The sequence below is a fragment of the Anomaloglossus baeobatrachus genome, chromosome 8 (genome assembly GCF_048569485.1).
Source record: "Anomaloglossus baeobatrachus isolate aAnoBae1 chromosome 8, aAnoBae1.hap1, whole genome shotgun sequence".
NCBI lineage: Eukaryota > Metazoa > Chordata > Amphibia > Anura > Aromobatidae > Anomaloglossus > Anomaloglossus baeobatrachus.
The window spans coordinates 154,414,701-154,432,115 of NC_134360.1; the positions used below are offsets into that span (position 1 = coordinate 154,414,701).

The 17,415-nt window shown below is 48.8% G+C and overlaps 1 protein-coding gene across 1 annotated transcript in view; it reads left to right on the forward strand.

Moving 5' to 3' along the window:
* Positions 1-8,537: 8,537 nt before the first annotated feature.
* F13B (coagulation factor XIII B chain) overlaps positions 8,538-17,415 on the forward strand; it is a 116,865-nt gene continuing 107,987 nt past the window's right edge. Inside the window, exon 1 of the mRNA XM_075322038.1 lies at positions 8,538-8,598. Coding sequence (XP_075178153.1) covers positions 8,538-8,598 — 61 coding nt within the window. The remainder of the gene's footprint in view (positions 8,599-17,415) is intronic.

Below are 17,415 nucleotides of genomic sequence, written 5' to 3' on the forward strand. Positions count from 1 at the left end.
GAAATACATGTAATTTTTATTTTATTTTAGTATATTCAAGAAATACTGAAATACATAGAAAAACAAGGGAAACTACCAAGAGGGGCACTAACTGGTTATTATCAAAAAATCTTGAGTGTCCGCTCACAGGGTGAGCATTGACAGACGCTAACCCTGCATTGATTAGCAATGAAGTGTGGATCAAGCTGGCTCCTTAAAGGGGAAGGATCAGATTCACACTGGTGAATAGCCTTGGGGTTGTCACTGCTTTCCCTGTGCGTGATTATTCAGGTTTCAGGGTACTTATAGTTATATCTGGTCAGCATTAGGCACGTAGCACTGTAGTTAGTCCTGTATATAGAGTAATACCTGTAACATTTTATAATGACACATGGACATTATTATAGTTGGTTGTAATTTTATAACTGATATTTGAATATTAAGAGGTGTTATGTAATATAAATTTTATATATATATAAACCCTTTGGTTTGACAATTGGCAACAATATCGTGTAAATTCGGCATAATTTTAGTAATTCCCATCTCAACTAATAGGTGTCATTTATTAGAAAGAATATATATAAAAATCTTGTGGCGTGAAAATTGACAAACAATACTGTGTAAATTTGATGTCTGTTAACCAGTTAGTGCCCCTCTTGGTAGGCTTCCTTGTTTTTCTATGTATTTTAGAATGTCTTGAATATATTAAAATAAATTAAAAATTACATGTACAGTGGAACCTTGGATTAAGAGTAACTTGGTTTAAGAGTGTTTTGCTAGACAAGTGTACCGCCCCCGGCCGAGCAGCCAGAATGCTGTCGGCGCTCGGATCCGGATCCATGGTGACTCGAGGGGTCTCCGGATCCGGGGGTCGCACGGCCACTCGATTAAAGGAAGGGGGGGAGATATGTACAGCGGGTATTTTGGAAAGTTTGTGGCGCCACCCACGGTGCGTGGTAATGTGAGGGACCACTGCTGCTGTTGGGGAGCCCGGTGACCATGGTGCGACAGCCTGATGTTTAACCCATCTGTGGGTAGGGGGTTTGTGTCCCGGGGCCCGTTGGTCATGGATGGTGTTTGGGTGCCGTTGGGGAATAGGTGCAGGGGATTTCCAATGTACTCACTCAGTCCTAGAATAACCACACCGACAGCTTGTAAACCAAAGTTCTGAGCACCACCGTAGTCTGCGGGGAGTACGCCTACATCCGTGCCCCTGGTGTTGTTGTTGGTCTGTGGCCCTATCCCTGGCACCTTAGTCTCGATTGGACCTGTCGGTATGGAACTCTCCGGGTCCTGCTCACCCGTATGGCTAATGGAGTGAGCTTTCTCTCAGGGTTCACGCGTAGGATTTCTTTGGACTGTAGTGGGAAAGTCCTATTACATCGGTGCGCTAGTACCCTGATTTTGGAGCGGGTTGGGGATGACACTTGAAGTCTTCACCCCCGTCGGGTAAATTACTGGAACGTGGGAAGCTACTTTCTGGCCTGGGGTCCACGTACCCTGTCGTGCCCTGGCCCCTGCCCGGTGATAGCTCAAGGCCGCCGGCTGCCCTCTTCGGCAGTCCGTGCCCCTTGACACTATCCCCTGCGACCGGGTTCCAGCTCCTACCAGGCCCAGACCAACGTCTGCCACCTAGTGTACAGGAGTTCTCCTCCATGGCCTTTCCTCACGAGAGCCAGTTTTCCTCCTCTTTCCTTCACTCTCGCCTCTCAACTCTCAACTGTCACTGTCCTCACTTTCTCCTCACCAACCCCCCATGTGGGCAGCCCTATTCCCTTCAGGCCCCCAATGATGTGTCTGGTAGGTTCGAGTTGCAAGTGTTCCTAGGATTTTAATTGGACTAGCTGTTAAGAACACCAGAGGGCTGGAATCCATTAACAAAGGAAGGTGGATACTGTGCGGGAGGGCAGATTCATCAATACCCTGTGACAACCTGATAGGCCAGGGCGTCACACAAGCAAAGCTTTTTGAAAATTTGTAACTTGGTTTAAGAGCAATGCTTTGTAATAAGAGCAAATTCCCTCCGTGTACACTTCAGGTTCCATCCTTTGACCGCGTTCTAACCCACTCAGGAGGTAACTTTCTGTACATATCTACTTGTCACGGCCGGGCGGTCGGGCAGACCCAGGAGGTGGATCCACTGGACCGAACTCTCTGAGATGGTGGTAGGGAGTCCGGCAGCTGAAGCACTGATGGGCAGTAGAACAGTCCGTGCAAGTGAAGGCAGCGGAGGAGTCCCAGGGACCACGGAGTCACAGAAGGTGGTCTTGGTGACGTAGCTCAGGTTCGGAGGCCGAGGTGATATCAGGCGGGGTCCGGAACCTCTGGAGCAAGATGACGGGTCACCGCAGGGATCCGGGATGGTACGGACTGTCAGATGGCAGACGGACAGCGTGAGGGGATCAGGACACGGCAGACTGGATGGCGAAGCAGGCACGGCTCTACAAAGAGAGATAGGTGAGTACGAGCACAGTAACACCAGGAGACCTGACTCCTAGCTCAGGGAACACGAAGATCAGGCCCCGCCCCCTTGGACAATGACCCCTTATATACCCTGTACCTGTGCAACCTCATTTCCTGTTAATGGACGCTGGCCCTTTAAGAAAGGGTCAGTGACCGCGCGCGCGCCCTAATGCGCATGCGCGCCGCCCGGGTGCCAGAAGCCAGGGAAGGAGGCTGCGAGGAGGACGCAGGGGAGCCGGCCAGGTCCAGGGAAGCTGTCGGGCGCCGGGATCGGGGGCCCGGAGCCCTGGGACGGACGGAATCCGGTGACTGGGGAGCGGAGAGCGTGGCAGGTGAGCCGGGGAACGGGGGTGAGGACCCGGGGAGCGTGACAGTACCCCCCCCCCCACGCCCCCCTCCCCGCAACCGGGACATGAAGGCACGGATAAGAGGAGTGCCCACGTTCTCCCTGGGCTCCCAAGACCTATCCTCAGGACCATACCCTTCCCAGTCCACCAGGAAGAACTGTCGACCTCGTACGGTCTTCATGGCCACGATATCCCTTACCGCATAGATGTCATCATCGGCAATAGGAGGAGGGGCCGGACTGGCAGCAGCGGAGAAGGGACCAAGGACAACCGGCTTGAGCAGAGAGACGTGGAAGGAGTTGGGTATCCTCATCGTGGCCGGGAGCTGTAGCTTGTAGGATACCTCATTGATCTTGCTGAGGACCTTAAACGGCCCGATGTAGCGAGGACCCAGCTTGTAGGAAGGTATCTTCAATCGGATGTACTGGGAAGCAAGCCAGACCAGGTCACCAGGAGAGAAACACGGAGGATCCAGACGTCTCTTGTCAGCGTGTTTCTTCATCCGCTGGGAAGCGCGCCCAAGGGACGCTTTGACAGAGTCCCAAATGGTAGCAAAGTCACGAACTGCAGTATCAGCAGCCGGAACATCCGATGAAGGGGATATAGGCAACGGGACGGAGGGTTGAAGTCCGTAAACTACATGGAAGGGAGATTTGGAGGACGACTCACTGATGTGGTGGTTATGTGAGAATTCAGCCCAAGGTAGAAGCGTGGACCAGTCGTCGTGATGGGCGTTGACGTAGTGACGTAAGAAGGAGGTCAAGATTTGATTGACCCTCTCCACTTGGCCATTAGACTGAGGATGGTAAGCAGAAGAAAAGTCCAGAGTCACACCCAGATGTTTGCAGAGCGCCCTCCAGAAGCGGGAGGTAAACTGAGTTCCTCGGTCGGACACGATGTGGGATGGGAAACCATGCAAGCGGAAGATGTGATGTATATAGGCTTCCGCGAGTTCCTGAGCAGAGGGCAGTCCAGCCATAGGGACGAAGTGAGCCATTTTGGAGAACCGGTCCACCACGACCCATATGACTGTGTGTCCAGAGGATAATGGCAAGTCCGTAATAAAATCCATCGCTATGTGTTGCCACGGAATTGTGGGTATCGGCAGAGGCAGAAGACGGCCATAGGGCAGGTGTTTGGGCGTCTTGTTCCTGGCACAAGAGGAGCAGGCAGAGACAAAAGCAGCGACGTCCGTGCGAAGGGATGGCCACCAATAATGGCGTACAATCGCACCCCATGTTCTCTTCTGGCCTGCATGACCGGCTGTTTTCGAGGCATGACCCCAGTGTAACACCTTTTGCCTGTCAGTCTCAGAGACATAGGTCTTTCCGGGCGGTATCTGGGCCAGGGTGACAGGGGCCACCGGAATAATCTTGCTAGGCGGGATGATAGGCTGGGTAGTCTCTTCCTCCTGCTCCATGGGCATGAAAGACCTAGACAAGGCATCCGCACGTACATTCTTGTCTGCGGGTCGGAAATGGAGCTGGAAGTCGAACCTGGCAAAGAATAAGGACCACCTGGCTTGCCGTGGGTTCAGTCGCTGAGCGGACCGTAGGTATTCCAGGTTCTTGTGGTCCGTGTAGATAATCACGGGGTACACTGCTCCTTCCAGGAGGTAGCGCCATTCCTCCAGAGCCAGTTTGACCGCCAATAGTTCTCGGTCACCGATGGTGTAATTACGTTCAGGTGCAGAGAAGCTCTTGGAGAAGAAACCGCACGTCACCATCTTGCCGGAGGAGGACTTTTGCATGAGCATTGCTCCGGCTCCCGAGGAGGAGGCATCCACCTCCAAGGTGAACTGGCGGTTTAACTCCGGACGGTGGAGTACAGGAGCGGAGGCAAATGCTCGCTTCAGTGAGCAAAACGCGGCGTCGGCCGCAGGTGACCAGTCCTTTGGATTAGCCTCCTTTTTGGTCAAGGCGGAGAGAGGAGCAGTCAGGGCAGAGAAGTGAGGGATGAACTGGCGGTAGTAGTTGGCAAATCCCAGGAACCGTTGGATTGCCTTTAGTCCAGAAGGGAGAGGCCAGTTGAGTATGGAGGACACCTTCTTAGGATCCATTTGCAGTCCAGTACCCGAGATGATGTATCCCAGGAAAGGGAGAGAAGACTGCTCAAAGACACACTTCTCATATTTGGCGTATAGACGATTCTCTCTCAGTCGTTGTAGGACCAGCTGGACGTTCTCTCTGTGGGTCTGGAGGTCCGGGGAGTAGATAAGGATGTCATCCAGATACACTACTACACAGACGTAGAGAAGGTCCCGGAAGATGTCGTTCACCAATTCTTGGAAGACTGCTGGTGCATTACATAGGCCGAAGGGCATCACGCAGTATTCATAGTGCCCATCGCGAGTATTAAACGCGGTCTTCCATTCGTCCCCAGAGCGGATACGAACTAGGTTGTAAGCACCCCGAAGATCCAGTTTGGTGAACACACGGGCTCCTCTGAGCCGGTCGAACAATTCGGGGATGAGCGGCAGAGGGTACTTGTTCTTTACGGTGATCTGATTCAGACCCCGGTAGTCGATGCAGGGGCGTAGGTCACCCTCTTTCTTCTTAACGAAGAAGAAGCCCGCTCCCGCAGGAGAGGAGGATCTCCGGATGAATCCCTTAGCCAGGCTCTCTGTGATGTAGGTAGACATGGCCCTGGTTTCGGCTGGGGACAACGGATATATCCGTCCTCGAGGTGGTGTTGTTCCTGGGAGCAGGTCGATGGCACAATCGTAGGGACGGTGTGGCGGAAGTACCTCAGACTCCTTCTTGTCGAAAACGTCTGCGAAGGACCAATAGGCCGAGGGCAGTTCCGGTAGGTTCTCTGGAACCGGAGGTCGTCGGATGTGTGGTATGGACTTCAGACACTTCTCATGACAAGAAGGACCCCATCGGGTGATTTCGCCAGTACCCCAGCTGACTGAGGGTTCGTGTGTCCGCAACCAGGGAAGTCCCAGCAGGATTTGATGGGACATGTGTGGAAGGACGTAGAGAGAGATGTTCTCGGTGTGCAGGGCACCGATACGTAGTTCGACCGGTCTGGTGACCCAGGAGATGGTATCAGAGAGGGGTCTCCCATCCACAGAGGCTATCACGAGGGGTTTGTCAAGTGGAGTAACAGGCAGCTGGTACTTGTCCACCGTGGCCTGCTGAATGAAATTGCCTGCTGCCCCGGAATCGAGGTATGCCTCAGCCGTGAACCGTGTCTCTCCCGTTGACACTTGCACAGTCCACATAACCGGGTCTGAGAGAGTCCCAGCACCTAGGGTGGCCTCTCCTACCAACCCTAGGCTTTGGAGTTTCCCGGCCTCTCTGGACAGGCGCGTAGCAGGTGTGTGCCCTCTCCGCAGTAAAAGCAGAGGCCCTTGGCGAGCCGCTCTGCTCGACGCTGTTCAGACTGTCGCACACGGTCAATCTGCATGGGCTCGTGGACGGGAATCCCAGCTGTTGATGACTGAGGTGCGGAGGGCTTCTGGGGAGGTGAGGAATGCCGTACCGGTCGTCTCTCACGAGACAGCTCTTTAGAGCGCTCCTGAAAACGAATGTCCACTCGAGTAGCCAGGGCAATCAGGGCATCTAGGGTGGAGGGCAAGTCACGACCCGCCAACTCATCTTTGATGCGACTCGAGAGTCCCTCCCAGAAGGCGGCTGTCAGGGCCTCATTATTCCACCCGAGTTCAGAAGCCAAAGTGCGGAAACGGATGGCGTATTGGCCCACCGTCAGTGTTCCTTGACGTAGGCGGAGAAGTGATGAAGCAGACGCAGAGGCGCGTCCCGGCTCGTCAAAGGTACTGCGAAAGGCCTGCAGGAACTCTCGAAGGTTCTTGGTCACGGGGTCCTCCTTCTCCCACAAGGGGTTCATCCACGCCAGTGCCTCGCCCTCTAGGTGGGACATTATAAAGGCGACCTTGGCTTGGTCGGAGGCGAATAGATGTGGCAGCTGCGTGAAATGAAGGGAACATTGGTTGATGAAGCCCCTGCAGGTCTTGGGATCTCCAGAATAACGAGGTGGTGAAGCCAACCGGAGTTGGGAAGCACCCGACGAGGCTGCCACTGGTGCGGGAGCCGTGGATTGTCCATTGGAGGACCTGGGTGCCGCAGGCGTCATGGATGCTTGTAACGTGTACAGGCGGGTGTCCACGGAGGTCATAAATTGCAGCATGCGGGTCTGGACTTCACGCTGGCGTTGGAGTTCCTCTTGCAGGGCCAATAGTGCTGCAGCGGGATCCATGGCCTGATCTTACTGTCACGGCCGGGCGGTCGGGCAGACCCAGGAGGTGGATCCACTGGACCGAACTCTCTGAGATGGTGGTAGGGAGTCCGGCAGCTGAAGCACTGATGGGCAGTAGAACAGTCCGTGCAAGTGAAGGCAGCGGAGGAGTCCCAGGGACCACGGAGTCACAGAAGGTGGTCTTGGTGACGTAGCTCAGGTTCGGAGGCCGAGGTGATATCAGGCGGGGTCCGGAACCTCTGGAGCAAGATGACGGGTCACCGCAGGGATCCGGGATGGTACGGACTGTCAGATGGCAGACGGACAGCGTGAGGGGATCAGGACACGGCAGACTGGATGGCGAAGCAGGCACGGCTCTACAAAGAGAGATAGGTGAGTACGAGCACAGTAACACCAGGAGACCTGACTCCTAGCTCAGGGAACACGAAGATCAGGCCCCGCCCCCTTGGACAATGACCCCTTATATACCCTGTACCTGTGCAACCTCATTTCCTGTTAATGGACGCTGGCCCTTTAAGAAAGGGTCAGTGACCGCGCGCGCGCCCTAATGCGCATGCGCGCCGCCCGGGTGCCAGAAGCCAGGGAAGGAGGCTGCGAGGAGGACGCAGGGGAGCCGGCCAGGTCCAGGGAAGCTGTCGGGCGCCGGGATCGGGGGCCCGGAGCCCTGGGACGGACGGAATCCGGTGACTGGGGAGCGGAGAGCGTGGCAGGTGAGCCGGGGAACGGGGGTGAGGACCCGGGGAGCGTGACACTACTGTATATAGTATACCATTATACAGTACAGTATATACTATATAGCATTTCTATCAATTTGCATTTGTGGATACAGTATTGTGCTTTCCTATTGATGACCAGTACAGCACATTGCTTGTACTGTACCTCTCGCACACCAATAATCCTATTGTAAGCTAATGTGCAGTTTAATTTGTTTTATATGTTCTTTACTGTACAGTATTTTGCATTACTGTACTGTAATAATTTTATATGAATACAGTACATTATTTTGTATTACTGTAATAAGTTTGTATAAATACAGTACATATTTTTGGGTTGTGGAACGAATTGTCTGTGTTTCAATTATTTCTTATGGGAAAATCCGCTTTGACATAAGAGTAACTTGGTTTAAGAGCACAGTCCCCGAACCAATTATGCTCGCAATCCAAGGCTCCACTGTATTTCAATAAATTGGTGTAATCGCATATTATTGCCCCTAGGGCTTGACACCCTTGGGTCTAATGGTTGGTTTGATATAGGCAGTGTGTAGACTAACCATATATGAAGGACAAATTCTAGATTAATTATAACACTTTTTTGACCTGACAGGTTCCCTATAATTATAACAAAATTAAAATTCAGTTTTTTCGTTGTATAACGATTTTTGTTTTTGCTTTTTCACTTACGACGCATAGACAAAGCCTTAACGGGAAGCTGTAATCATTACAAGCACTGTGAATAATTAACAGAATTTTCAGAAAACTTGACTAAAATCTGGAGGTTTCTCAAATACTAGGACAGAAAAAAAGAAACATGAAGTTACAGAATTTCTTGCTGTTAGGTATAGTGTTCTCCAAATCTTGTTCAGCAGAAGGTAAAGTTAATGCTTCTTTTCACTTGTTTATGTTTAAAGGGCTTATTTAGGGTAATTATATATTTGGGTTATTTATGAAGTTCTGAAATTGGTTACTTGTACACTGGTGTTTGAAAGTCTGTGAACCCTTCAGCATTTTCCATATTTATGAATAGATGTGACCTAGAACTGCATCAGACACAAGTCCTGAAAGTAGTTAAAGAAAACTAAACAGACCAAATAAAAAATATTAGACTTTGTATCACATCTGTGAGTGGCAAAACTATGCGAAACTTTAGGATTAGCAGATAGAAGATGAAAGCCGTATGTTTCAGTGTGTTTAACCCCTTCACCACCCGGCAATTTTCTATTTTTCATTTTTTTTTATTTCCTCCCTGTCTTCCATGAGCCATAACCTTTTTATTTTTCCTTTAATATAGCCATATGAGGGCTTTTTCTGTGGGAGGAGTTGTACTTTTGAAAAACATCATTCATTCTTCCCTATATTGTACTGGAAAACAAGAAAAAATATCCAAGTGTGATGAAACTGCAAAGAAAAGTGCAATTCCATTATTATTTTTTGAGTTTTTTAATTTACCATGTTCATGTTCACTATATGGTAAAACTCACTTGGCAGTATACTTATCCAGGTCAGTATGAGTTTGTAAATACGAAACATGTATAGTTTTATTTTACACTACCTGTACTACCCGGCTTCGCCTAGGTTAATAACTGCTGTTAACAAAATAGAATGTATTAACAAAAATGAATTCTGCACACAAAAACCACAAAAAAATAGATAGAAATGTAATTATTAAAAGGCAAAAACTAAGTTAATAGAAGCATTTCACAACATATATTTCAACACCACAGATATTCCACACAGATTTAACTAAATTGGCCAAGTAATGTGCTCCGTCTGTCTCTTTCCCCGTCTGTCTCTGTCTGCCTCTTTCCCCGTCTGCCTCTTTCCCCGTCTGCCTCTGTCTGTCTCTTTCCCCATCTGTTTCTTTCCCCGTCTGTCTCTTTCTGTCTCTTTCTTTGTCTGTCTCTATCTCTCTGTTTCTTTCCCCATCTGTCTCTTTCCAGGTCTGTCTCTTTCCCAGGTCTGTCTCTTTCCCAGGTCTGTCTCCTCGTCTCTTTGTCTATGTCTTTTCCTGTCTGTTTCTTTCCCTGTCTGCCTGTCTTTGTCTGTCTCTATTTCTCTGTCTCTTTCCCCGTCTGTCTCTATCAAGGTCTGTGTCTTTCCCCATTTATCTAAGTCTGTCTCTCTGGCTGTCTCCTCCTTCCCTGTCTGCCTGTCTCTGCCCCTGTCTGCATGTCTGTCTGTCTCTTTCCCCATCTGTCTCTTTTCAGGTCTGTCTCTGTTTGTCTCTTTCCCTGTCTGTCTCTGTCTGTCTCTTTCCCCATCTGTCTCTGTCTGTCTCTTTCACCGTTTGTCTCTGTCTGTCTCTTTCCTTGTCTGTCTCTATCTCTCTGTCTCTTTCCCTGTCTGTCTCTCTCTCTGTCTGTCTCTCTCTGTCTCTCTCTATCCGTCTCCCCACCGACATCTTATTACCTCACATATAAGCTTCTTATACTATGAATGTCTTTTGTTCCTATCGCAACCAATCACAACTCCTACTAATAACCTGTAGTTCCAGGCTCCATTTACTTTAATGAAGGCATGTTTTTTGGAGAGTAACTGTAAAGCGTGGGGTTAAATTTTCCTGTCAAAACATAGTCTTTCCCTGTCTGTCTCTGTCTGTCTCTTTCCCCATCTGTCTCTGTCTGTCTCTTTCACCGTTTGTCTCTGTCTGTCTCTTTCCTTGTCTGTCTCTATCTCTCTGTCTCTTTCCCTGTCTGTCTGTCTCTCTGTCTGTCTCTCTCTGTCTCTCTCTATCCGTCTCCCCACCGACATCTTATTACCTCACATATAAGCTTCTTATACTATGAATGTCTTTTGTTCCTATCGCAACCAATCACAACTCCTACTAATAACCTGTAGTTCCAGGCTCCATTTACTTTAATGAAGGCATGTTTTTTGGAGAGTAACTGTAAAGCGTGGGGTTAAATTTTCCTGTCAAAACATAGTCTACGACGTTCCCTGGGTCACATGAGGTGTCTGTGCAAAATGTTGTGATTGTAAATGCGATGGTGCGGATACACTTTTCGTTTCACTTTTTCCCCATTCTGTAGATTGGGGCAAAATTGATTGGTAAATTTGAACGCTCGGGGTTAAAATTTCGCTTCAAAACATAGCCTATGACGCTCTCGGGGTCCTGACGTGTGAGTGTACAAAATTTTGTGGCTGTAGCTGCGACAGTGCAGATACCAATCCCGGACATACACACACACACACATACATACTTACACACATTCAGCTTTATATATTAGATATAAGTGGTGGAAAAAAAATCAGAAATTTGTCAAAAAACAGAATAGCACTTTTGTCGCCATTTTCGGAGACCCATAATATTCTCATTTTTCGCGATCTTGGGCTCAGTGGTAGCTTATTTTTTGCATCCTTAGATGACGTTTTTAATTATATCTTTTGGGTGTTGATGAGATGTTTACATCGCCATATTGCCTTGTAATGCAATGTTGCTGCAACCAAAAAACGTAATCCTGGAGTTTTGATTAATTTTACGCCATTCTGACTAATTTATTTAATATTTTTATAAATCGGTTATTTGTGAACTCGACAATACCAAATGTGTGTATTTTTTTAATTGTTTTATTTTCAATTTGGCAAAAGGAATGTGATTTGAACTTTTGCATTTTTTATATTTTTCCGGATTTTTCAAAGCTTTTCTTTTTACTCTTTTTATAGTTTTTACTAGTCCCCTTAGAGGACTTGAAGCTGATACACTCCAATTGCATCTGCTGTACAAAGCAGTGCTTCAGCATCCCTCTGAGGAGCAGAAATGCTGATCTTCTGTCAGTGCCGCCACTCAACTGGCGTTTACAGGAAGTATGTCACGACAGTGATACAGGTCATCATCTAACTCTCAGCTGTCATGACAACTCATCGGCGCCCGCGATCACATCATGAGGCCTCTAATGGGTGCGGGGAATTAACGGGTCCGCTGGCACGTGTTAAATTCCGTCAACAGAGATTGACAACGGGATTTAACTGGTTAACAGGCGTGGGTGGATCTCTAATCCACCAACTCCTTTTAGCTGCATATGTCAGCTGATCGGATTAGCCAACTGTGCAGGGAAACATGCTGGCTTGCCACACGAGCCCACATTAAAGGGACAGACACAACTTTGGATGTACCGATACAGCCAAGGTTGTGAATGGTTAAAACCTTCAATTCCCAAGATATACTAATAGGTCATAGAGCTGATGCGGGTGTATGTAGCTGCTAAGGATATGAACCCGCTCCACACAAGTGGGAGATGCTGGCTGTGCTACAGCCATGGACAGACCGAGCTTCCATCGCTGCTGATAACCCACTCAGTGCCACTTTCAAACTCTTACAGTTATTTAATCTGTCGCGGGCGGAGGAGGTGACGCTGCGCTCTCCCACTGCTTGGGTCCGGCTGCTGCTGCTGCGGCTGCTGCTCAGTGGTGGCTCGAGCGGTGGGCCGGATCCCGGGGACTCGAGCAGCGTTCCTCGCCCGTGAGTGAAAAGGGGGGGATTTGATTGTGGGGATTGGATATTGTCCGTGACGCCACCCACGGTTGTGGTGAGATTGGTGACACCACCACTGCTCTGGGCGGGGATCCCGGGAGCGATGACAGGGAGCAGCCTGGATGTTAGTTCTCCCCTCCGTGGGTAGGGGGTTGGTTGTCCCGGGGCCTGGTGATGGGGTAGGTAGGGATGAATGGCAGGCGGGTTGTGGGGCCTGGTGAGGTGCAGGGTCGCAGGGGCAGCGCTGTGCCGCACAGCACGGTGGTACTCACTCAGCCAGTAATTCACACAGAGTCTCTGGTCAAACAAACAACTGGATGGACGGGTCCCACAGGCGGCTGCGGTGGTTTTTCCCCTGACCCCAGGTTGGTAGAGTAAGTCCTTTCCTGCCCCTTCATGTACACTCCTCCTGCGCTCCGGTTTCCAGCTGGCTCCCCGATTCAGTACCGGTGGGCCACCGCCCAGCCCCGGCTACCTACGGTTCCACCAGACTGTCTTCCCAGCTCCTGCAGACGGCCACTACCGTCTGCCCCACTGGCTACACGAGGGACCTAGGCTCCAACCTAGGCCCCAGTCTGCATCTGCCTCTCTGCAGACCTCCTCTCTCTTCCTCTGCCTGGACTTGTCTGAACTTGTTTCCTGCCTCAGGCCAGCTAAACTCCTCGGTGGGCGTGCCTATCTGCCTGACTCCGCCCATCTGGTGTGTCTGTCTGAACCCGAGGAAGAAAATAGGTCTCACTGGGGATGTCTGCTGTGAACTGCTGGGGGTGGGTGTGTGTGTTGTTACCTGTGGCCCCTGGCTTGTCCAGGGCGCCACAAATCCATGCGATGCTGCTTGGTTCACCCACTGGCCAAATCCCTGACCCAGTGACATGATCACGGGGTGCTATTGGATTGCTATGGCAACCATGGGCCTGTTGAAGTGCCTGCCTTGACAGAATTGTGAAAACTAGCCTGTGGCTGATCTTCATAGGAAACTGTTATTAAAACGAAATACTGCAATGCTCTGCTACTGTAATGAAATTGTTCTAGCAGATTTAAGTTTTTTAAGGGGACTAAACAAAAGTGGGGAAAAAATAAAAAAGTTACAAAATTGGAATCACTTTTATTTTGCCCATTTAAAAAATCATATTTAGTATTGTTGTGTCTGTAAAAGATATAAAATAAATTACTTAGTATGGGAAATGTAAAAAAAATATCAGAAGGAAGTCACATGAAGCCCTCTTACCACATTGATACCCTTGTTTGTACATTAAAAGGGTTATTCCCATCTCCAAAATCATATCCCAATATGTAGTAGGTAAAAAATAAAAATAATAATATTGGCTAATACCTCCAATTAGAAATGTAGTATAGTTCTCCTGATATAGTCATGTCTCTTACCTTATGTGCAGGGCATTGCAGCTTAGGTATCCAAGGTTATGTTCACATACTGTATATAGTGACAGTTATTCAGTTAGTTGCTTGTGGTCATAAGCTGCAATGCCCTGCACATGAGGTAAGAGACATGCCTGTATTTGGAGAACTATAATACATTTCTAATTGGAGGTATTTGCTAATATTATTATTACACCTACTACATATTGGGATAGGATCATGCAATTGGGTATACCCCTTTAAAGCACATGTGTCATCACATTTGACCTTTTTAAACTATTTTATCACTTTTTGTAAGTGAGCTCTTCCAGGCTATGGGGCGGATGCTGCCTGAAAGATAATTCTGCCTCCAGAGTTTATTTTATATTGAAGGGCCGTTACCAGTGTGCTGTTTGATGGCCGCTGTCTGCTCTCATTGCAGAGCTGTATGTGATTTATAAGGTTGGACTCACATGAACGTATGAAAAAACGGTCCCATTCTCGTCCAGGAGAGTAAGACGATTTTTTCTCACTTGTCATCCGTGTGCCCTTCGTGTGCTTTCCGTATGCAATCCGTTTTTTCTTAGCAGCTATTAGTCATTTTCAGGACCATTTACAGTCCTGTACAGGAGCATTTACAGTGTTCTCTGCTACATGATAGAATTGTATCCATAAAAACAGATGTCACTAGGATGGTCCGTGTGACGTCCATTTTTTCTCGCACCCATTGACTTGTATTGGCGAGTCTGGGACGTTTTCAGGATACAATTGCAGCATGTTGCGACTTTTCTCGCATCCAGAATCTGACTCATTGACTAACATTGGTCAGAGTGCAATGAGAGATTTTCTCACATTGCACTCGTCCGATTCATACGTTTGTGTGAGTGTGCCCTAACTCACACATATGCAGGTTCTTCTCAGCTTCAGCCTCCATCTCACAGGCAGATAGGACTGCAATATTGTTGCCACAAAGGAGAGCTCAGGGAGCTGCAAAACATGTGTTTGCATGAAGTCAAATTTAATTTCTCCTGTTCTGTGTCAGTTACTTGTGTCACACTGATAAAGCCCCTTGTATTGAAAATAAGCTCTAGAAGCGGAGTTATCTTCTAGGCAGCATCGTCCCATAGCCTGGAAGTTCATATTTACATAAAGTGATAACATGATTTATCCACAAAAAGACTTCCAATATGAAGAATACAGGAATGGCTTTTTCAGCATTTTATAACCTGTCTGCCCATATTAATAGGTTAGATAGGTCAAATGTGGTGACAGATTCCCTTTAAGGGTAAGGGCACATGGCGAGTAAAACGGAGAAACTGTAATGTGATAAAAAAAAATCGCATTCCACTTGGACCAATGTTACTCTATGGGCCCGCTCCCATGTGCGATTTTTTTTCTCAGCCCTAATTGGACCAACAAAACAATCGCAGCATGCTGTGGGTGGAATACGATTAGTTTTCACTCGCACCCATACAAGTCTATGGGTGCGAGAGAAACATTGCATTGCACTCGCATTACACCGGAGTGCAGTGTGAGAATCGTATCAGCTGATAATGGAGGAGATAGATTAATCCTTCACTCTCCTCCGCAGCTGTGCTCTGATCGCAGGATCGCATCACAGTATAATGACACTCTGCTTACACTTGCAGCAGAGCAGGAGTCAAGGCTGCTTTACACGCAGAAAGCGTGAAAGCACCCGCCCCCGTCGTTTGTGTGTCACGGGCAAATCGCTGCCCGTGGTGCACAATATCGCTAGCACTCGTCACACATACTTACCTGCCTAACGACGTCGCTGTGGACGGCGAACAGCCTCTTTTCTAAGGCGGTGATTCGTGCGCCGTCACAGCGATGTCACACAGCAGGCGTCCAATTGAAGCGGAGGGGCGGAGAACAGCCGCAGGAAAGTTACGCCCACCTCGTTGCCGGAGGACGCAGGTACGGTGTTGTTCGTCGTTCCTGGGGTGTCACACGTAGCAACGTGTGCTGCCTCAGGAACGACGACCAACCTGCGTCTAGCACCAACAACGATATTTGGGATTTGATCGACGTGTCAACGATCAACGATTAGCTGAGTATTTTTGATCGTTAGCGGTCGCTCATACGTGTCACACGCAACGACGCCGCTAACGAGGCCAGATGTGCGTCATGAATTCCGTGACCACAACGACATCTCGTTAGCGATGTCGTTGCGTGTAAAGCCCCCTTCAGGGGTCATTAGAAGCTCGTATTGGATGCCAAATGCTCATGTGTTCTTAGTCTAAGGCTTGTTTACATGCTGATTATTTCCATAATTTTGTCCACTTGTTTTAAATGGTAAAAATGCTTCAAATATCAACAAAGTGAATGAGATTTTTGAAATCTCAAACATATGCTGCTTATTTTTTTCTTGTGGATTTGAGCCATGAAAGCAATTTTTTTTTTTTCAAATGTCAAATCAATTTTGTGTTTCTGCACCATTTTTCACCTATTCAAATGAATGGGGAAAAAAATGCAAATAAAAATGCACCTAAAATCTGAATATTTTACACTTCATTTTTACTTTTAACAGAAGAGCTCATGCGCACGTAACTGCTGAATATTCTGCAGCGATTTGACAGCACATGTGCGCTTCAAATCACTGCATGCAGAAACACTGCATACATAATAGATGCAGTTTTTCTGTACAAAAAAAGCCGAGTTCATGCGCTATGGCTGCTGCCCCCACCATAGACAGAGCGGGAGCTGCATCCATAGCACACGGAATAATTGACATGCTCATTTTATGAACTCACGGATTTGGGTCAAAATTTTAGCAGCCAAATCGCTGCGTTCATAAAAGCAACATGCGCACATGTCATGCACAAGCTACATAAATTGTGCAGAGGACGCAGGACGCATGCATTTACGCTGCAGTGCAATACATGTAAATGCATGTAAGTACGCAACGTGCGCATGAGCCCTTACACTGTTTTTTATGCAAAAAAAATCTGTTGCAAATAGATATGTGCACATGTCTCGCCCACCTGCAGCGGTCACCTCCGGGACATCACTCCACCTTCTGGGACGCCACAGGGGCTCCACTGGGTCACTTCTGGCAACAGGTACGTCAGGTTTATTTACATGGGAGTCGTGACGCCACTCACGGTTTGCGGTCAGGATACGGGTGACCGCCACTGCAGGTTTAACGAGCGTCTGGGGCTGATGGAGTCTGCAGTCAGGTAGTTTGGCCTCCCGTGAGTGAGGCTGGAACTAGGGGCTCGGGTGCATAGAACAACAAGTCGCAGAATAACTCAGTCTCATTCCAAAGTGTCTTGCAACTTGTTTACTCACTTTTTGGTGTCAGTTGTGATAAGCTCCGGCGATGCTGAGATTAACCAGGTGGAACCAGGTATCCTTTAGGCTGGTCTATGGGTAACCGTTAACTCGCCTTCCTAGCACTTCTTGTTTCGGACAACCCCTGACTTAAAGTACCGTGGAGTTCATCTAGGGAGGTCGCTACTGCCTTTTCTCCCCTTTCTGGCCCATTTGCTGGCAGCGTGGACCAAGGAAGATGGCTCCAGGCTCGATCCTCATTATGGGCCCCCTCATTGCTGCTGATGCTCGGACTCTGTTTTGGTTGGCAGGGAACCTCTAGTCCCCTCTCCTGCAGGATTTAGCAGACCACTAAATGGATGTCTGGCTCTAGGGACCTGTTCCCCGTGCGTGCCTAGTCACCAGGAGTCCCTGTACTCCACTACCTGTCTTTAGATGTCCTTCTGACCTCCTCTCTACAGGTGTCTTTCAGACTGACTTGCTGGCAACCGATCTCGCCCGCCAACGGCTACCACACGTGCAGGGTCTGACTAGCATGTGTTCACGTCTGTGTCTCTCTTGCAACTCTCTG